The following is a 22739-nucleotide window of genomic DNA, read 5'->3' on the forward strand; positions in this document are numbered from 1 at the left end:
CATTTTCAAGTGGTCCACAGGAAAAAAAAAAAAAAAAAGTTTGATAACCACTGACCTAAGCCAAACATAGCACCTTGAGAAAAATGTCATTTTCCCCCCTTCAAACCCTTTTAGAATAGCAAACCTAGCAACTATTCCTTGCCCTTCTCTGGCAACACAAGAATTCAATACTGTAAACATGCAACACAAAACAAAAAGAATCAAGTGATTCATAGGGGACAGGGAAAATATACACTCACCTATGACCTGAGTTCTCTCGGATTCCTGCCCACACTCTGAACAAGTTCTCATGCAAATCCCAATCAGAATCCCATGCATCTTCTTGCATCGTTAAGCTGTGCTGAACTTTAGGTTCAGCTAAAAAACAAAAACCATACTTTTATACAACACTTCAATATCAATGGGGGGAAAATAATTTGAGATTTTAATTGCAAAAATGAAAATTACTTACATTTAGATAGGAAAGGCAATCCCACATAACAGTGATTCCCACACTGTAAACCAGGATCAAAATAAATATTTGCTATCTGCAAAAAGTACAAGAACAACTAGATGAAGCAAGCATCTCTGACTAAAATAGAGAAAATAAATTCCCAATAACTGCAAAATTATCAATGTGTTACGTTTAAAGAAAAACTGCCTATTAGTACTAATACACAAAACTCTCCAACCTTTGATTTTTTTCCTGGCTCTAAATCTTCTTTATTGCTCCTTAATCTCTTGTAATAAAACCGCACATCTTCGGACAGAGAACGTACATATTGTATTTTCACCTTCTGAGAGAAGGAATTCATAATATTTAAACTCTGATGAACTATTTTCCCCTAAAGGAAAGGACAAAAAAAATTATACAGTATACATTTCCTCGACTCACAACACACAGTGGGCAAGCCATCAGACATCTACCTACCCAGGTAGCATTTACCTACCTTAGCATTTTGGCAGAGGCCCACAGAATTTTTCATTCTGCCCTCCCACACCCTTCCAAAACAGAGCCAATTCCTCTCCCAGTATACCACACCACTATGCACAGAACCACCCTAAGTATTTTGAGGAGGGTTAGTAAGATGATTTTTTGAGATACTCCCCAAATTTATCTGACTCCTTTTACATTAAAAGTGCCAAAAGATGGAGACAAAGGGCTGGATTTTAGGTTCCCTCAGTCCCGAGGCAGAAGAGGAACCAGCTGCTTGTGATGGAACTGGTGCATAGCTGCAAACATTTAGAAGTATTTTGAAAGGGACAATAAAGTGGGATTCTGGAGTCCAGTAGGCTCTCAGCTACTGCTGGGTTGCAAGTATGTATATGGTGAAATTTAGAACAGTGGTTCTCAAAGCCGATCCACTGCTTGTTCAGGGAAAGCCCCTGGCGGGCCGGGCCGGTTTGTTTACCTGCCATGTCCGCAGGTTCGGCCGATCGCAGCTCCCATTGGCCGCGGTTCGCTGCTCCAGGCCAATGGGGGCTGTGGGAAGGGCGGCCAGCATGTCCCTTGGCCCGCGCCTCTTCCCGCATCCCCCACTGGCCTGGAATGGGGGACCGCGGCCAGTGGGAGCTGCGATCAGCTGAACCTGTGGAGGCAGCAGGTAAAGAAACCGGTCTGGCCCGCCAGGGGCTTTCCCTGAAAAAGCGGCGGACGGCTTTGAGAACCACTGATTCAGAACACACACAGTGCTTTATAAACACCACTACTAAAACATCACAACCAGAGATAGTCAAAAAACAGGATGAAGCTTGCATGAAAATTCATGAAAAACAGATGGATGTTTCACAGACAATTTTTGAAATTCCAGGTTTGTGTACCAGCTCTAGTCATGACCTCCCTCTATAAAGCAGGTAAGTAACACATTTCATCATTTTAAATCAGAAGAGTTAGGTGACTCAACTAAGTGTCATCTGCAGAGCCCTGATTAGAATGCCTGAGCCCCATGTTCTCTATCCTGTGTCTATTTCACTATACCATGCTGGCACTCATTGAGATACTCCCTCTTCTGGCAAAAAGCCATCAAGGATGCTCAAGAGAGGACTCGCTTAGCTGGAAACTGTGATTGCCCTAACTACCATCTCTGTCAGTATAGATGCTACAGCCCCCATAGCCACAAACTACTAGGAGATCCTACCAAAAATCATGGTACCTGTGGTCATGTTTTTCCACTCATTGAAAAGGTCAATGCTGGTGAACGTGAAGGGGAATATGAATAACCTGTGATCTTTAGTAAAGATCAGTGACCAACTTTCAACCTTCACAAAAGAATACAGACAGATGCAAACAAATGTTTTCAAGGTTTTATTGCAAGGAAGAGGACTAGAAACTTACATCCTTCCCTCAAATGAAATCTGAGATTTACCTTTTATATATCTCAGTGCCAGAGCTGGGGTGAGACACAGCTGTGGGCTTGCAAGCCCCAATGATGGCTGTAGGCTCAGGAAATTCTTGAAGTGTCACAAACAAGAAAAATAATTTTTCAACGTGATGACTGGTGCATGAAGGGATAGTTTACTACATGGCTTGGTCCTGATGAATGGGCACATTCCATAGGAGGAAGAAATGACTGTGCCCAGAGCCCCATGTATGGAGTCTTGAAGATACATCCAATTTTTATTAATGGGCAATTTGGGACTCCATTAAACTCTTTGGCAAAAACTAATAGTTTTTTTTTGGTTTTTTTTTTAAATCAAAACACTGTCTCAAACCTGTACAGTGAAAACTAACAAGAAGAGACTATACAGCTGAACTATCCCCTTTGTGAGCTGACAGCCTTTCAAAAATCTTAAATATCCAATTCCCATCCTTTACTCAACTCACACCCTTGCAATAAAGCACCCCTATACTGGTCCTTTGCTACCATCTCTCTTCTCCCTCTCCCCCTGCACTTTTAGTTTTTGTATTCCTTTCTCTGATGATTCTCCCTTCTTCTTGGTTCACTACTCATCAGAAGGCTACATGCTGTTCAGACTGGGTGATCATCCATTCATGGCTCACAGTTGGGCCAGGCTGCATGTGATCCCATGGTTGTGCCAAATGCCCTGGGAGCAGAGAAGATCTGTTTAATGGACTGCTCCCTGACACAGCCCTGTACAAAATCAGCTGATTCTGGGGCTCAGTTCATGAAGACTGCAGCAGCGATGAAAGATAGGCAGATCCCCACAAGCAGTCATTATGTGTCTACAGAGGGATTAAAGTGGATCCAGGATCATACAGCTTCCTTGCTGTACTGTGCACATGTGCCGTTAGGGGCGACCCATCTCCAGGTTGGGAAACAATGCTAAATGCACAACTAATCTTGTATTTTTGTAAACTGGCCAATTTAAGAGTTTCTTTGGTTTCACAGTCTTTCTTCTGAAGGTCTCAGAAATCTGAAGATATACCTGATATAAATAGGTTTCAGAGTAGCAGCCGTGTTAGTCTGTATTCGCAAAAAGAAAAGGAGTACTTGTGGCACCTTAGAGACTAACAAATTTATTTGAGCATAGGCTTTCGTGAGCCTCACTTCATCGGATGTAGCTCACGAAAGCTTATGCTCAAATAAATTTGTTAGTCTCTAAGGTGCCACAAGTACTCCTTTTCTTTTTGCTGATATAAATAGATGCTTTTCTCTTATTCCTGGCACTAATGTAGAAGGAATGATGTGGAAAACAACTGATCACAGCTACATCATAGCGAAGCTCAATAGAGAGCCACGTCTGGGCCAGGAGTCAATATCCCAGGCTCTGTTCAAGTGATACAATAAAACAGGCGCTGAGGTATGTGTCATGCCTAGCATCTGGGGTGATGAGAGCTTCTATATTGCTGGCTAATGAGAGTTTAAGAATAATCACCACTGTTCCCTCCAGCATAGCAATTCACAAGTCAAAGCAAATCATAAAGGAAGCTGCTCCTGAAAAGGATCTGAAGAAAAAAAGAAAGAAAATATTGTGAACAAAAGATCTTACTGGAAAGGAAGGTGGAAGGTGAATGTGTTTAGGGGAGCAAGTCAGTGAACCCACAGCAATTACAGCCTTCACAGGAATTGTCAAAATCTGAAAGAACAAGAGAAGTTTAATAATACATCTTCCCCAAGTGGAATCTTTATACGTCTGTCTACTCATCCTTTTATTTCTGTTTTAAGTTACACCAACATATTTTCTTAAAAATCTAAAGTTCTATTATTCATGTTTCATATTTACATATAATCAAGCCAACAGACTTGGCATAAAGATATGACAACCAAGTGTGTAAAGTTTAATGTAAGGATGATTATTTTAAAGTCTCCAGCCCAATATTTTGATTCCTCAGCCAATTTTCTAAAAGAAAATTCCTCAAGTCAAATGTTTACCAGAAAAAAAATTAAGAAGCCCATTTTTGCTTAACCGCATTCTACCAATTTATATGCAACTCAGTACAAGGCAGAATAAAACATACAAGCAAGTTACAACCTTCCCAATGGGCATTTTTGTTTTTCCTTGGAAAATACGACATCTTCTTAAAAATACTGCACTTGTGTTTACACAGGAGATATTAAACTGCTCTAGAAGCACTATAAATCATGGTAGTGTTAAGCTGTAGACACAAACATCTGTTTTAGGGATTGGAATATATACAAGTAATATTAAAGATGAACAGATATCAGTCCAACGAAGTCCTCACAATCAGAACAGGACTGAAATGTGTGCACACACAGGAAAAAACAAACAGCTTCAGATTTTATAGCTGCCCAGAGCGTCAAATATGTATGCATCTGTGCATACGCAAACAAATGCCAATACTATTTCTGACAAATACAGAATACTGGAAGACTTTTAAAATATACACTTTTTTCTGTAGCTGCATCCAGAATAAGCTACAACACTTCCTGACTCCATAAATCCACAAAAACAAACAAAATGTTCACAATATAGTTTATAATACGCTATATCAACACACACTTAAAGACATTGAAAGTTACAGCCAAAAGTTGTTAAAAATGAAAGTGATCCTATCATATGCTTCAAGGTTACTCCTCTTATTGTAGAGATTAGAATATATCTTGTTTTGTGGATATTAGCACTGAAGACCAAAGAGGTCAAGTTAAGTAACTTTTTATTACTTCTCTCCAACAGTACGACTCCATATTGTGGGCAGATAACACATTCTAAAAGTCTCAAAAGCAGGTGCTACAATGAGCTTTGAGAAAAAACTGAGCTATTATGCTTTCACACAAATGACAGACATGATACACTAAGAGTGTCACCACGATGTACCACGTTAAAAGACCATGCCATGGTGCTTTGAGTATGCATCGACCCTCAATGCACTTGGACTCACCTTGAAGCGTCACATAATAGATTGAAACAGAGATTCCAAAAGCAAAAGTGGAAAGCTGAGTGAAACTTGCCTTTTTTCAAATCCCTTCAGAGCAAATACAGTACCACTGTATTTCATTGCAACATATGCTTAATACAGTATTCTATCCACCGGGATCCAGACATGTCATTAATGGAATTGTTATGACTTCATAGTTGATTACTGATGTAGTTTGCATCATCAGTTATGGCAAGCAACTATTGCACCAATGTAGCAACTGCTTTTCAGAGTTAATATCTCAGTCAGTTAAAAAATCTTCAAGTACAGCACAAAGTACCAGTCCACAATAGGATAAAATGTCTTTTACACAATAGCCAAAATATAACAATTAACTCATCTCATCTATGGCAGCACCACTGTCATTTAGTTAGGCAATAAGTATACCTCATAATCTGTTGTTATTTGTATGGCTCCATCATGAATTCCTTCAAGTTCTTTTGCTATTAGTTTTACTCTAAACACAGCATAATAACCAGATGCTAATATTACCTGTAAGTGGTAGAAATATATAATGAATCATTTATGTTTTATGCCACATTCTTCCAATATAAACAGAAATGTTAGTAGGAAACGTACCTAATAAACTGCAACTTCTATATACCAATACAGAATCTGTTTAAATTACATACATTAGCTGCAAAACAATTTTTCTTTCAACTTAATCAATATTCTGACTAAATTAGACTGTAAATTCCTCAGCCCAGGGAGATGTTTTTTTAAACTTGTTTGCAAACCACCATGAACATTTACAGTGTTACCTTGATTAATATTTCCCTTTATAAGACCTAATTGTCCAAAACAGAACACAACATATCATGACAGAGAGCAAAGTGAGTTATTTAACTATGGTAAGAACAGCAGAACCAAGCTTGGGATTTGTGGCTGCCATGCATTAATGTTAACAATGGTATTATGATTTAATACTATGAGCAGCATCAGTGATAGTGGGTTAATTGTCAATCCCTGCAAGCTGCTTATACAAATAAAACAAAAACATTATAAAAAATAAACTTTCTGTCCATTGTTCATCCACACCAGAAGACAGACAGGAAGCCATGGATTTGGTTTAATTAGGCCATGACTTTATTCCTTTCTCTCCACCTACTGCAAGGGAGCCCATAAAGGGGCAATGCCCCTTTTCTTCCAGCTAGCCGGACAAAGACCCACTATGGTTGCAGTGGGCACATTCTGTAAACAAAGAAACTCACAGGTTGACCCAATCTTTGTATCTCCACATGTACCACTTATATTTCATAAGAGCAGTTGAGGAAAGTAGAGTGTAACCTGCTGCTATTTGCTTGAATCACTTTCACTTCCTGAGCAGCTGTTATGAATGGCTAGTTCACAAAGTTCATTCAGCTCTACAAAGTGACCAGGGACATGACTAATATGCAATGACCCAGGAAGCGTGTATACCAAGATTCAGCTTTCTGAACATTTTATTTTAGAAACTCACCAATCCATCAAGTGTACCCTTAGGCTACAACTATCCCACATATGAACACATTTATTTTACCTTCTATTCTAAACATACTACCTTGGTCATTATCCTGTAAATATCTTCATGACAGAAAGTTATACTTATGTCAGTCATTGCTACATTATTTATCATCACTTATCAGTGTGCTACATGCAGCTTTTAACTAAGGACTCAAGAAGAAGGGTTTACTTACTGAAGACTGATCAGATACACTGGCATTTTCTAATTCTGGAAGGTTTGCAATTATTGTGGTTCTATTGCCTTTTTCGGTAACCAGGAGTTCTATAGTCAAGCCATCCCCTATAACATGCCAGCTTTTTATAGCCAGCTTAAAAAAAGACAAAGATGACAATCTCAGCAATGACATAGATGCAAAAACGTACTACAACAAACAGGAATTTAAAATATGTTGATTCTTACCTCAATGGGATTACTGTTGATGATTACAAATAAAATGCTAGTAGTTTCTGTTGCACTCAGTATCCCAAAATCTATGAAACGCTCCTCGAGTTTGGGGGGGAATACAAAGTACTAGAGAGATTAAGAAAGGCATTATAGCCGCACTTAAAAATACACAGTACATTCAAAATCAGAGTTCACTAGCAAATGCATTAATAAGTGAAAGCATTAAAAATCTGGGACTTTAGTTCATGTATAGAATAAGGCAAACAAACCACATAACAGAGAAAGTATGGAAAAAACCAGGGGAAAAAACCTCACCACATTAACCCAATCCCTGACAAATTATTTAGTATGTTGAGAACCTCACAGGGAAGGGGCAACAAAATTTGGTTTACTTTTTTGTTTTAAATCACAAAGCAATTGAACAGCTACCATGGAGAAAGACCAAGGAAATCAAATTATTATTCTTTGATCTAGCGTGACTTTTCAAGGAAAAATACATACTTACATCTAAAAAACCTGTGTATGCCCGCACAGGCAGTTGAAATTTAGAAGCGTTGGTGATAAGTAAAATATTGTTATCTATATGAACAGATGATGTGGAAGGCATAAAATAAAGTGTGAAAATATATATGGATTCATTAGGTGGAATCAAGACTGGTTTGCTGAAGTTCTGGACCTAAATTAGTGAAGAAATAAGACCAATGTTAAAATTTAATATAATACAGTTCATTAAATATTTAATATTAGGTAAAACTTTCATTGGAATTGGGCTTACTTTAAACATTGTTTTTATTTCTTCTGGTAATACAACATCATGAATGAGGACTGCAAAACTGAATGTATTTGTAAGATAGATTGGCCTTTCCACAGAGTCAGCAGGACTGTCCCGGATGTGAAACAACGTGGCAGCATGATCAAATCCTAAATATCTATTTAAAAAGAAAAATGTATCCAAAATTTAAGATTTTCCTCAAAAATAATCTCCTGTGCTCTTTACCTCCAAAGACTAAAAGCAGTCAATTCACACAAAAGGGATGGCTCTCCCACTGTATACTCTATACCCCTGCTTCAAGCTACAGTGGCAGGGCAATCCAAGCACAAAACAGTGATTGTTCCAATGTTTTAGAAAAGAAGAGCAAGTGATACAAGTTTGCATTCTGTAAATATGAAATACATAGTCGCAAGCCACTTAGGTAAATGACTCATGAAAGCCACTGAGAGTCCAAATCTTGAAATTAGCTTATGTGTTACTGAGTAACACTAGCTCATCTACTATCCCAAGAAAGCAAAAAATTAGAACCAGCAGCTGTGCTACTGGCAGAATGCCATAGTTAGAAGTACATGAGCAATAACCTTATTCCACAAAACACAATAAGAGACAGAAAAGCAGCTGATTCTCAGTGTTTAACTTTTAATCAGCACTCCGTTTATACAAACTTACCCATCTAATATTTCTGCTTGATATGGAATTTCAAGTTTTGAATAACTCTTCTCTTTTGCTTTAACAGTTATTTTTCCAGAAGACTGAGAAGATCTTTTTGCTTTTGAGGCTGCACATGTATGACAAAAATAAAATAAGTTGTGATCACTTTATTTACATAAGTAGTAAATCAATAGCTATTCTTCATTCTTAAAATTTCATTGTTAAGCAATTAAAGCTGCCATTAAAAGTTAACTGCTGCAAACCAGTAGTAGGATCATTTTTCTCACCTAACTGATTTATACATAAAACACCAAAGCTGTAATTTTTTTCTCTATATGCATAAGAAGATGGGTACCTTAGTCACCAATAGACCAGGGCAAAGTTATTTAAAAACCATGTGACCTCTATCTTCACATTCCTTATTCTAGAGGACTTCTTAAAGATTACCTGTTGCTACCAGATGAGATACTTTCTATTAAAAGACATTTACTAGTATCAATAGGCTGCATACGGTGGAGCTGGAGAAATTCTTAAGACTGAATATTTTTAGGCAAACAATCATACTGGACGTTTGGCAGTGATTAAAAAAAAAAAATACTCAGTCCAAACTCTCAGACCAGTAGTTATTGGGAGCAGAGTACAACATAATTATGTCCCAATCTGAGCCTTGTTGAAGTAGATAAGGAATCAGCCAACAAGTTACTCTAGAAAGCTATTTGTGAGGTAAGGTTGTGATGGGGGAGGAAACTGAATCTTTTCCCTAAGGAAAGTTTCAGGGAGTGGCATGGAATAAACCTCAAATAAAAGTCACAGGGATCCAATATTATTAAAAAAGGAAAGAAAAAAAAACCTGGACGTTTTAACCTGGAAGACTATAGAAATAAGCAAAACCACAGTGCTTGCAAGGACTCAAGTAGTACAAGCTGAAACAAGACAGAAGCCTTCAGGGGTTGTTCCGAAGGTCTCAGAGCAAGCAGAACATCATGCTTGTAGAAACACCACAAGAAAGCAGTTAATGAAGTCATGAATATTGGCTGGTGGAAGCCACAAACACCTACCATTTTCATATATTAGGGCAGTAAAATCTGAAAAATGTTCAAAATAGGTCCTCTTCGTTAACCCAACCCATCAGCCAACCACTTAAATGCTGCAAATGGTCTATTAGACAGAATGTTCTACCCAGCTGAGACTGCAACTTCACACTAAGCAACTTTAAGTGCCCTGCCACACTCATTTTATATCTATTATAATGTCTTCATTATATGGTTTTTCTTCAAATTTCTAAATCTGGACAAATCCTTGCCTCAAGCTGGGGGCATTCAGCAAGTCTAGAATATGTGTCCTAACTTCTTATTTAACTCTCTTCTTGCAAAATTTTAGTATTAGAATCTTAAAAGTTGCAATGATTATAATTCACTTGGGGAGTCTCCCAACATTGTGTCTTGGTTCATCTCAAAATGAATGATATCTGAACACATAAACCTCCATTTTGAGTCATTTCAGCCTGTGAGACATACTACACCCTGTAATATTTTTACTGTAATACCTTGTGGATGCCTCGAACATTTATTCTGACAACTCAATAAAAACTTTGGTAGAAAACAGGTATGTTTTATGCACTTTTTCCTATAAAATTGCAGGGCCATACTGACCACATGAGGTTTGGTTGGAAAAGGAAACGAACCACCAAGTCTCTCTAATGGACTGGTGGGATATAAGTGATAGCCACTTATACGTGAGCACTTACACGTGAGCAGTACGTGCTCTCCTTGATGCAAAAGGATACCAGTGGAAGTTCTATTTTGCACACCAAAGAAGTCTATTTCAAAACAAAATAGACTTAAAATTCACAGCAGAGTGCTGGGGAGGATTCCATGGTATATTGGTATATGGAATTATTTTCATATCTTCTGGGAAAATTTTCTGATCTGATGTTGTAGATCCAAGAAATGATACATCCTGTCCAAATTCCTATTACTAAAGTATAAGAGAAGTATCTGCTTTCTTGATATTCATAGATACCTAATTTTTACCATCAACAATTCTGTTTTACCTTTAATAAAGGGTCAACTAAAAACTGATATATTCTACAAACAATTCTGCTTATGCATCCAAGTAATTTTGCTATTCCATTATTTTTAATGTTTAGAAGATGGAGTACTTTAGAATTCATCTATTCCTGCTACTAACCAACTAAAATGATTAGTTTACAGTTTTACATGGCATAATTATTTCCAAATAAATCAGTTTTGATGGTCTCATCAACAAAAGTCTGACATGAGAAGAAATTACTCATTTTCCCGAGAAATATGACATTTTCCTGAAGAAGTATTTTTCAAATTTTCATGAGATTGCAGTAGCTCTTTGTAGAAATTTTAAAATATTTCTAAAGAAAGAAAAAATACTTACCATCAAAACTAATGCTTGCAACTTTGGTATATTTACTTTCAGAAGCTTTTAATGTAACTGGCTTAAAGTGTACTGTTATAGCTTCATTTTGTGGTGTGGATCTAACACTCTGCAAACAGAAGCCAAAATATTAAACAGTTAATTTGCTGAAAATTTACAACCACCACCAAAACAGTGCATAGCTTTTTGTATTTTTCCAAATGATCAGGTGACCAGCATTTGCAGCTTTTTTTACAGTTTTATATTCACTACAATGAAGACAGCGTTGTAAGATTAAGAGGCTTGGGAACTTGTCAAAGGACTCTGAATTAGTCAATTTAACACCCAGTGAAGTGGAAAATACAGAACTTTCCACTAACAATATTAGGTGAATCCAAGTGTGGTTATGGGGAGAAAAGTGACTATGTAAAAAATGATACAATACACACAGGGAGTGAGTTTTATCTTACGTTTATAACAACTAAGATTTTACTACTTTTTACTGGTGCTAATGCTGCAGAGCTAATATAGCTACAGAACAAAACTAGATTATTTTATGGTTCATACATCAACAGAACTGTTAAGTATTTAAAGTTCCTCAGTAAAGGTTGTGCCATTTGATGATTCACAAGGCAATGACCCCAGCTTGACCCAGAGTGTAGGCTGAATTTGCAGAGCTGGCAATTACAAAAAAAAAAGTTACTTGAATACTGAGAAAATTTGGAATTCTACAATTTTACAGGGTCACTTTTCGGATTCCAACAGCATTTTAATGTTCTAAAGTGAGTGCAAATGGTATTAAAGATGAACATGGTTAGGAAGTCATTCTGTCAGTGTGATTAGCCACAGCTCATTTGTAGAGGTCCCAGTGGACATACAACAGAGTAGTTCAGGATCCTGAATATATCAGTACCATTTTATTTAGTAAAAGTTGCTGGGATTTTCTTCATTTAAAGAAGCCAATTTCTAAAATCTTGTATATCTATATTACTGTCTTGTGCTAGATGAGATATCAGACCTGTCCAAACCATATCCGATGCCCTTGAGTGGCTGGCTTGCAGATGCAACAAGCCCAACTAACACTACTACAGTAGAACCTCAGAGTTACAAACAGCAGAGTTATGAACTGACCAGTCAATCACACCCCTCATTTGGAGCTGGAAGTATGCAATCGGGCAGCAGCAGAGACAAAAAGCCAAAAGCAAAAACCAAAAAACAAACAGTACAGAACTGTGTTTAAATGTAAACTACTAAAAACATTAAGGGAAAGCAGCATTTCTCTTCTACATAGTAAAGTTTCAAAGCTGTATTAAGTCAATGTTCAGATGTAAGCTTTTGAAAGAACCATAATGTTTTGTTCAGAGTTATGACTAACCTCCATTCCCCAGGGGCTCATATCTCTGAGGTTCTACCGTACAGCTAACAAATAGTCTCTTTCAGTTAAGTGGAAGAGATTTGTGTCCTTGGATTAAGAGGTACTGGGTTTTATTGTCAAATTTGCTCTGGTGTAGTATAGATGACCTGGATGGATCTATTCATGAATCACATATAGCTCCCTGGAGAGGACTGTGTGTGTTGCAAAATAAAAAACCTTTGAAGTTCCTGTAAACAAGCAGAGAACTCACATTTTATGGCCATTTGTACCTCCCCTAAAGCAAAGGATAACAGTCTTTAAATGGCTCTTGCACATTCAATTGAATGAGGCACACTAACTTTTATCTGTTCCTTAATAGCAAAAGCTAGAAATTATAAAAAGTTATATCTAGCAATTAAAGTTTGGAAATATTTTAAAGGACAGTTCATTCTATATACAAGATTCTTTATGTAGTTCTGTCAGGAAAGTAGGAAATTTTAGAAATATATGTACTCAACATCAGAGGTGCACCAAAGCTCTGTAGGTCCCCTCCTCAAAATGCTTACCTCGTGGCTAAAATTCATTGAAAGGAATTAATCTTTGCATTACTAAGTTCTGTTGCTGTCCAAAATTCCTTAATTGTTTTCATTTGTAGCTCTCAAATTCTCCACATGGATTAAAACATTTAAAAGCAAATTAAGTCAAATTAGAGAGATTAAGGAACAACCAAGCACCTCAAAGTCCTTCTTAAATCTAAAACAAAATCTCATTTTCCCCAAAAGTAAAACTCTCATCCAAATACCACCTTAGAAAACAAGTTTCTTATAGTGTTCCTAGAAAGTCACCAAATCTGCACCCAAACAGGAGGGCACAGGAATGACATACCAAAGCTGAAGACCTCTCACCAACAATGAATGCTGGACCATCAGCCCAGCCTGCCTATGTAAACCAGCAACTGCCATATCACCACACAAGGAAAAAGGGAAAGTTTCAAGTAGCCATAATACACCAATATTTGGATCTGCCATGGACTGCTGCACTCAGACTTCCATGCTGATGTTCCAATTTACCGATTCAGCTTAACTAAATGACACTCACTTTTTTCTGTGTGCCCAATCCATAGGTAACAACATATTTGAAAACTTATACCTCCCATACCTTCTTGGGAGTGTGAACAATGAAGCCATAGTATAGTTATGGTGAAAGAACTGGAAGATTCCTTCTTCTCTTCTTCCCCCTACTTTCCATTAATCTTGGACTCAAAACAGACAGCTAAACCCTGGACTGAACCCTCAACCTAGAGGCGGACATAAACTTGCCAGCTTTCACAGAAACTGAAACCTTACCACATAACGCCCAGAATGGCTAACTTTTAAGAAAGCATTTCTTTAACTTAGCTTCCCCTCAATTTTGTCTCTCACCCCCCGCCCCAAATAATAAACATACACAAACAAAAACCAAAAACACCTATAGATGAATCAAGCTACTTCTCATACAGACTGGAAAAGAGAAAAATAGTTATTTCTCTATGAAGCACTGGGCAAGTGATAAGGGTTATATACCTTGGTAGTATATTGTGCTCTCATATTCCTATGATGGATCTCAGCTTCCGTATGCTGCTCTCCCCACATGCATGCAACTCCCCCTACTAAACAGCACAACTTTCCAAGTATTTATGCAGGGAAAGCAGCATGTCTGTACTAGTATCTGCTGTGTTAATAGGAGCAAAGTTCTGTTCTAGCAACCAAATGGGTTTAATAAAGAAATTTATCAAGCTACAGAACTGTTAAGTGTTCATTCTAGAACATAAACAGACAAAAAATAACCAGTGACAAGTTTTTAGTAAGATTTTGACATTCAAATAATCAAATAGTTTCCTAATGCTCAAGAACAAGATATAAAAGCTACACTTATGCAGATACCACAACCTCAACAAATAGATGGACCTTTTCTGGAGATGCATGAAGAAGGTAGTGACTCAGCACCATATTTAGATTCAAGCAAACAGTACCACTAGCAAAATAATGTATATTGGATTCATGAAGTGTGCTAGATACTTTACAGACCACAAAAGTAACAGTTCCTGCCCCCACAAAAACAAACAGGGACAATTCAAAAGGGAAAAAGAAAAAAGGCAGAAAGGGGGTGAAGGTGATGATAAAAGTTATGAGAACAAAATGTGATTGCAAAGAATCATGCAGATCTTGATGGATTTATGCTTTTAGCTTTGGTATTAGACTTTGTATTAGTTATTTATAGGGGCCCTCTAGGGGGGTTCAAATGGGGATGGAAAGTGGTGGGAAGAGGTGTGATTGTAGGGTTAAAAGATTGGGGAGAGGTGGACGAAACAGCAGAGGGAGAGAGGGAAGGAAAGTGGGAAGCACAGAAGGCAGGGAGAGAAACTAGGCAACAGAAGGGTAGTGGTGGTAGGACACGGGCAGGATGAAGACAGGACCAACAATCAATGGCAAAACAGCAAATGCAGATAAATTCCAAAACTCCGGATAGCACAACACTGTGAGGGGAGGAAGATGGAAAGCCCTGGGGACTTGCCCCTCATGCTGAGGCTGCTGTTGGCAAACTAAGAAGTGTAAAAGCTTCAAGGGGCTGGGACTTTTCTGTAGGCTTCTGTTGATGCCTACTTTTCCCACATGGAGTGTGAGTGAAGGGGGGCCCACAGGGCCCAGGGCTCAAGAGGCTTCCACTGGGGCTGCTGAGAGGACAGGAGTATGGTAGAGTTAACCCCTTCATCATCCGTCCTGCTAGACCTACTGCAGCTTGCTAACTGGTGAGAGGAGAAGCTTCAAGAAGTCAAAGCATTATATATGCAACCTCAGGATGTACTGCTTTAATACGACTAAGAAGCTAGGCAGGTAGTTTGAACTGAGAATGAAGGTAAAAACATAAGAAATTAAGTGAAACGTTGCAATTTCTAGAGTCAATGTCAGAAAGATGTCAAGCTGTTATCTTGGTAATGAACCAATGGACTGTATAGAAGGTTGGGGTACCAGTTCAGGGAAAAGAAAGTAGGTTTCCTAGACTTCAACCTTGAACACCACTTAGTGGACTATATCATGTCAAAGTCAATGAATGAAAGTTTGGACACAGTCCTCTTCCTTTCATAACTTGTGAAATTAAAAGGAAATAAAACTTACTGTAATTGGTACATCCTTTGTTCCTGAATTTAATAAATGTAGATTTAAAATTTTTGGCATATCTGTTAAAAATGAAGAAATTAATTATCAGGTCATACTACTGTTTAATCCATCATACAAAAAGCAATCTGTTCCAACCAGATTTCTGCACAAATCGACCATTATTCAATATGAAGCTTACTTTAAAAACAGTTCAATTAGTCAGAAACTTGTTATTCTAAGAGTATGTTTCGTTTTTAAAACTATGTTTCTATGTATTAAGTACATTTTGTGTACTTCAATCATTCTGATTTCTAAATCAAAAAGAATTCAGCAGGTTAATAATGTTACAATGAGCAACTGTGGCTCTCCTATACCAATATTCACCAGATAAAATGATTACATTGACATCATTCCATATAAGATGAAAGAATCACTCAGTAACATAAGATTTCAGAAGCAATGTCACTTACTCTAAAAAAACAAAAAAAAAACCCAAAAACAAAAAAACCCCACTTTTCATATCCACCAAAGATGAATTTTTTTCTTTTACCAATGTTGCAAGTTATTACCATCTCATAATACTGACACCTATATATTGCTTTCTCTGATGCACAGACTGAAGACTAACAGATTCTCTGTTCACATTTAATCTCTAACTATATAAACACTTGTGCCAAGATTTCATAATCATGTAATTGACCAATATTTCAATAAGTCAGAACAGCAAATTTAATGAAGTTAGGAAAGTAGTTTTTGAACCTGTAGTCCACAGACCCTTGGGGGTCCACAGACTATGTGTAAGATTTCCAAAGGGGTCTGCATGTCCTTTTGAAATATTTTTGGGGTGCACAAATGGAAAAAAAGATAGAATACATTCTAAGTTAGAGGTTTTCAAACATTTGTGTACAATGTTGCAAAACTCTTAAGTCACCTAAAAAACAAAACCCTCACTCAAAAGTTAAAGAAATAAACTGTATGGAGCTAATTCTCACAGTTAGGTGTGTGTAACTGTGCCAGCCTAATTTGTCCATGATACCATCAGCATTATAATTGTACTTACAAATGATTTGCATATGGCCACATATTTAACAGGTTATTTGCATGCACTGCATACACTGATAACATTTTTGCACATGAGCTTGGCATCTGCAATCACATCCATCCATCTTTGAAAATCAGACCCAGGTTATTTTTTTGGTTTTAGTTTTATATTTTATCTCATGTTAAGTATTTATTTTTATGACATTTTGGATTATTTATTATTAGGATGAAAAAAATCTGTTTTAAATGGCATTTAAAAAGTCGTTTTCCTTTAATTACATTTTTAAAAAACCCGCCTGTGAAGACAAGCACAAATTAAGCTCAGCAGACACAGAAGGATCTTTAGGGTTCACCATTTTCCTCCACAAAATTTTCATCAGTGCAGAACTGGGAATTTTCTATGTATATTGTCTACAATCCTTTATTTTTGGGGGGGTGGAATGGGGTGGGATTTTATTTTTAAAACCTAGAATGAGAAACCCTAAGTATAATTTACCTTGTGTTCGTAGTGTACCAAAATCTAGCATTTCTGTTGATGAATAGATTCCTGGAGCTTTACAAAAAAGAAAAAGGAAAACCATTAATATTTTCTTATTCTAGTATAGCAATATAAACTGAGTATTTTGAATATTGCATTTTCCCACAAACCTGTTGTAACCTCTACTTCAACAGGAAGAATGATAAATTTTGTGTTGTCTGAGGCATTTGTTTTTATTCTAATGAAGGCTGTATGATTATCTGCGTCTCTTGAAGAAAAGCTGGCTCTCATCACTCCCTTTGTTTCATAGGGGGGAATTTCCTTTTGAAATAATCACAGACATAAATAAGAATACAGTAGCTCCAATAAGCCTGCAACATTGAACACATTACATTGTTAAAATAATTCAGAATATTTGGTGTCATTTTTATGCGTAGACAATGCTCTAAAAAGAATTAGCAGTATATTGGGGTGGATTATAATGGCATATTTATAAAAAAGGAAAGAAGGGCTAGCTAGCAATCTACCGACAACACAGTACAAAGATACATTAAGATTTCTGTGTCAGCATGTTTGGCCCGAGGAAAAGCGTGCCACATGCTGGTCTCTAGCAATGCTACTGGGGGACTGAAAGTGGTGCCTTTTAGGAAGAGGTCACTCTCAACCCTCTTCTGTTAGGTTGCCTTGCAACAGAGTTTTTCTCAGGACTCTGGGAAGGGGCCAGAAGAATTTTTCAACCCTTATCAGAAAAAGATACAGGCATAACTGTGGAATTCTGTTGTATTCACACTGGATGGAGTTTATATTTAAGAGGAGAATGTTAATAGCACAAATAATCACTTGAATACAGAGTCTAATACAAAAGCAACATACAATAGACTTATATTTCCATCATAACCAAATATAGGTGTTTGCTTTTATTCAACACAACATGCAGGTTTTTCTCTCAGACAATGAAGAAATGTTTCTCCTTTAATAATAAAGGTTGTCAGCCATAGTAAAGAGAATTCTAAGGTGATTTATACATTGTTTAATAACCATAAACTCTGTGCACTGCAATCATACATTTCTAACATGTTGCATTTTGTATCTTAAAGATATAGCTTTAAGCTGCTGAAATGTATTTTGGTTTCTTTATAGAACTTCCTACTGAAGGATAAAAGTCTGAGTAAAGCCTTCGTCAGTCCCTCCTTCAAAAGGGCACCTCTCATCTCAAACTGGAGGTAGAGTACACCTCTAGAAAAGGTATTTTTGAAATTAATCAAGCCCAGAACTAGAATGGTGACAGTACACCCCTTCACCCATGGATGCATAAACTAAGGATGTACATTTGGAAGTTCTTGTTTGGGAATCTTTTACCCTGAAACAGTCATATGCATAATTTGACATCCTATACATGACAATGTTCAAGTGGCATCATGACCCCAACATGAATCACTGTATATTTTTCTATTTTTCCCATTTCAGAAAAATATATAACATGAGTAGACACCTGTAATAAATAAGAACCTGATCCAGCTCCCACTGACTTCAATTTAATAATAGTCATTTGTATGCTTATCTACTTTTTAAATGGTTGCTGAACAAGAACAAAAATCACCAGACCAAAATGAATACAGAACCGGTTAGAAAACGTATGACCACTCACCCACAGTTTTTTTGTACCCCCTTGTTGACCTGTTGGAAGCTCTAGGTGGAGATCACCTCCACTTGAATACATTTCTACCACCTATGACAAAAAACAAACATTAAAAAGAGCTTTCATTAGTTATGTGAAATTATAATCTATAGTGTAATGGACCAGCAAAGGCACAAGAGCACAGTCTGTTGGATCTACTCGGGGTGAAAGTAAGGCGGTACGGACCAGTACGGTGTACCGGTAAAAAGTGGCTGCCGGTACCGGCCCCTACTGCCTTACTTTAAAGTGCTGCCACTTTTGCTCCCCCCGCCGGCGGCCCTGCTGGGTCCCTAGCAGCAGGGCCACCGACGGTGGAGTGCAAAAAGGGCAGCAATGTTGAAAGTGCAGCCACGGCAAAGGACCCTGCTTAAAGCGCTGCTGCTGCAGCACTTTCTTTGCTGCTGCCTTTGCCCCCCCCCCCCCCCCGGCTGCCAATGGGGAGTGGGGGAGGGGGAGCAAAAGGAGCAGCTGGCCCGGGGCCAGCGATTTAAAAGGGGCTGGGGCTCCGGCTGCTGCTGCGGTAGCAACAGCCGGAGCCCCAGGCCCTTTAAATTGCCGCTGGAGCCCCAGGCCAGGCAGTGTGTAAGGGCTGGCTGGGACGCTGACTCCCTCAGCCCTGCCCCTTCTTCCCAAAGCCCCACCCCTTCTGGGGGCCCCCGTACTGGTAAGTTTTCAATTTTACTTTCACCCCTGGATCTATTCCAATTTTGGTTAATTAGATTTTGCTGATTTCAGATAATCACAGTGTTAAGCTTCAGGAAACAGGCACCTTCTACATCTATGTATGTCAGAATTTGTAGAGCATAAGGTGTCACATTTACAGAAATCCCATCAGTGGAAGATTTGTTTTCTTTTCCAAGAAGGCACAGCTACTGCTTCCAACATTAACTATGTCTGAATGTTAAAACACTTTTGCCCTCAGAAGATATTTCTGTAAATTTTAAAAAAAGCCATCTATACAATGAGGTAGTTTAGAACAAGGTACATTTTTTTTTTTTAAACTTCAGTAGAGGAAAATAAATTTCGTTTTAGTTATTGTGTACAACAGACTTTCAATGCTTTTGGCAGTCTTTGCCAAATAAAACAGTGATTTTTAAGGAAACTTTTTCCCTTTCTTTTTTATTGTTTTTAGAATTGACATTCTGTTTTTCATCCATAAATTTCAACACTTTACAAAAGTGGTTAAGAATGATTATACTCCATTTTACAGTTGAGAACACACGCATAGAGAAGTTAAGTGACTTGTCTGTGTTCAAACAATGAGTCACTTTCCTTTATTCTCTGCTTTGAAAATATACTGCATTTTATTTGCATCAATGTTTTTCCTTACTTACCAGTGAAGGCAAAGATTAAGCACATATACTAACTTCTAAAGTGGCTTGTCAAGTTTAATTTTTTACACGAGTATGATGAAAAGTGCTTTTAAATTGGCTAATTTCATGCTCTCTACTTTTTAATTTCCTCTTTAGAGAGTATCAGAGTAGCAGCCGTGTTAGTCTGTATCCGCAAAAAGAACAGGAGTACTTGTGGCACCTTAGAGACGAACAAATTTATTTGAGCATAAGCTTTCGTGGGCGACAGCCCACTTCATCGGATGCATGCAGTGGAAAATACAATAGGGCAATTTTACATAGACAGAGAACACGAAACAACGGGTGTTACCGTGCACACTATAACGAGAGTGATCAGTTAAGGTGAGCTATTACCAGCAGAAGAGCGGGGGGAGAGGGGGAACCTTTTGTAGTGATAATCAAGGTGGGCCATTTCCAGCAGTTGACAAGAACGTGTGAGGAACAGTAAGAGGGAAAAATAAACATGTGGAAATAGTTTTACTTTGTGTAATGACACATTGTCATAAATATAAAGGGAAGGGTAACCATCTTTCTGTATACGGTGCTATAAAATCCCTCCTGGCCAGAGGCAAAACCCTTTCACCTGTAAAGGGCTAAGATGCTATGGTAACCTAACTGGCACCTGATCCAAAATGACCAATGAGAGGACAAGATACTTTCAAATCTGGGGGTGGGGGGGAAGAGGGGGAACAAAGAGTTGGTCTGTCTGTGTGATGCTTTTGCCAGCAACAGATCAGGAATGCAGACTTACAACTCCTGTTAAGTTAGTAAGTAATCTAGCTAGAAATGCATTAGATTTCCTTTTGTTTAATGGCTGGTAAAATAAGCTGTACTCGATGGAATGCATCTTCCTGTTTGTGTCTTTTTGTAACTTAAGGTTTTGCCTAGAGGGATTCTCTTATGTTTTGAATCTGATTACCCTGTAATCCTGATTTTACAGAGCTGATTCTTTTACCTTTTCTTTAATTAAAATTCTTCTTTTAAGAACCTGATTGATTTATCATTGTTCTTAAGATCCAAGGGTTTGGGTCTGTGTTCACCTGTACCAATTGGTGAGGATTCTTATCAAGCCTTCCCCAAGAAAGGGGGTGTAGGGTTTGGGGGGATATTTTGGGGGAAGATGTCTCCAAGTGGGCTCTTTCCCTGTTCTTTGTTTAAAACGCTTGGTGGTGGCAGCATATGGTTCAAGGACAAGGCAAAGTTTGTACCTTGGGGAAGTTTTTAACCTAAGCTGGTAAGAATAAGCATAGGGGGTCTTTCATGCAGGTCCCCACATCTGCACCCTAGAGTTCAGAGTGGGGAAGGAACCGTGACACACATCCACTCCCAGTCTTTATTCAAGCCTAATTTAATGGTGTCCAGTTTGCAAATTAATTCCAATTCAGCAGTCTCTCATTGGAGTCTGTTTTTGAAGTTTTTTTGTTGTAATATTGCGACTTTTAGATCTGTAATCGAGTGACCAGAGAGACTGAAGTGTTCTCTGACTGGTTTTTGAATGTTATAATTCTTGACGTCTGATATGTGTCCATTTATTTTTTTACGTAGAGACTGTCCAGTTTGACCAATGTACATGGCAGAGGGGCACTGCTGGCACATGATGGCATATATCACATTGGTAGATGTGCAGGTGAACAAGCCTCTGATAGTGTGGCTGATGTGATTAGGCCCTATGATGATGTCCCCTGAATAGATATGTGGACATAGTTGGCAACAGGCTTTGTTGCAAGGATAGGTTCCTGGGTTAGTGGTTCTGTTGTATGGTGTGTGGTTGCTGGTGAGTATTTGCTTCAAGTTGGGGGGCTGTCTGTAAGCAAGGACTGGTCTGTCTCCAAAGATCTGTAAGAGTGATGGGTCGTCCTTCAGGATAGGTTGTAGATCCTTGATGATGCGCTGGAGAGGTTATAGTTGGGGGCTGAAGGTGACGGCTAGTGGCGTTCTGTTATTTTCTTTGTTGGGCCTGTCCTGTAGTAGGTGACTTCTGGATACTCTTCTGGCTCTGTCAATCTGTTTCTTCACTTCAGCAAGTGGGTACTGTAGTTGTAAGAATGCTTGATAGAGATCTTGTAGGTGTTTGTCTCTGTCTGAGGGGTTGGAGCAAATGCGGTTGTATCGCAGAGCTTGGCTGTAGACAGTGGATCATGTGGTGTGGTCTGGATGAAAGCTGGCATGTAGGTAGGAATAGCGGTCAGTAGGTTTCCGGTATAGGGTGGTATTTATGTGACCATCACTTATTAGCACTGTAGTGTCCAGGAAGTGGATCTCTTGTGTGGACTGGTCCAGGCTGAGGTTGATGGTGGGATGGAAATTATTGAAATCATGGTGGAATTCCTCAAGGGCTTCTTTTCCATGGGTCCAGATGATGAAGATGTCATCAATGTAGCCCAAGTAGAGTAGGGGCGTTAGGGGACGAGAGCTGAGGAAGTGTTGTTCTAAGTCAGCCATAAAAATATTGGCATACTGTGGGGCCATGCGGGTACCCATAGCAGTGCCGCTGATTTGAACGTATACATTGTCCCCAGATGTGAAATAGTTATGGGTGAGGACAAAGTCACAAAGTTCAGCCACCAGGTTTGCCGTGACATTATCGGGGATACTGTTCCTGATGGCTTCCCCCGCCCGCTGTCCTGCTGGTAATAGCTCACCTTAACTGATCACTCTTGTTATAGCGTGCATGGTAACACCC

The 22739-nt window shown here is 38.4% G+C and overlaps 1 protein-coding gene across 1 annotated transcript in view; it reads right to left on the bottom strand.

The window, feature by feature from the left end:
• The window catches only part of TMEM131 (transmembrane protein 131), a 180455-nt gene that overhangs the window by 42487 nt on the left and 115229 nt on the right, over positions 1 to 22739 (bottom strand). The window contains exons 8-22 of the mRNA XM_074965351.1: positions 18675 to 18755; positions 17197 to 17347; positions 17045 to 17101; positions 15526 to 15587; positions 11038 to 11146; positions 8647 to 8755; positions 7981 to 8134; positions 7711 to 7881; positions 7221 to 7331; positions 6994 to 7128; positions 5705 to 5809; positions 3931 to 4017; positions 672 to 824; positions 452 to 527; positions 240 to 357 (exon numbers count right to left, since the gene is read on the bottom strand). Of these exons, the coding sequence (XP_074821452.1) occupies positions 240 to 357; positions 452 to 527; positions 672 to 824; positions 3931 to 4017; positions 5705 to 5809; positions 6994 to 7128; positions 7221 to 7331; positions 7711 to 7881; positions 7981 to 8134; positions 8647 to 8755; positions 11038 to 11146; positions 15526 to 15587; positions 17045 to 17101; positions 17197 to 17347; positions 18675 to 18755 (1679 nt within the window). The remainder of the gene's footprint in view (positions 1 to 239; positions 358 to 451; positions 528 to 671; positions 825 to 3930; positions 4018 to 5704; positions 5810 to 6993; positions 7129 to 7220; positions 7332 to 7710; positions 7882 to 7980; positions 8135 to 8646; positions 8756 to 11037; positions 11147 to 15525; positions 15588 to 17044; positions 17102 to 17196; positions 17348 to 18674; positions 18756 to 22739) is intronic.

Source organism: Natator depressus, chromosome 1 (genome assembly GCF_965152275.1).
Source record: "Natator depressus isolate rNatDep1 chromosome 1, rNatDep2.hap1, whole genome shotgun sequence".
Taxonomy (NCBI): domain Eukaryota; kingdom Metazoa; phylum Chordata; order Testudines; family Cheloniidae; genus Natator; species Natator depressus.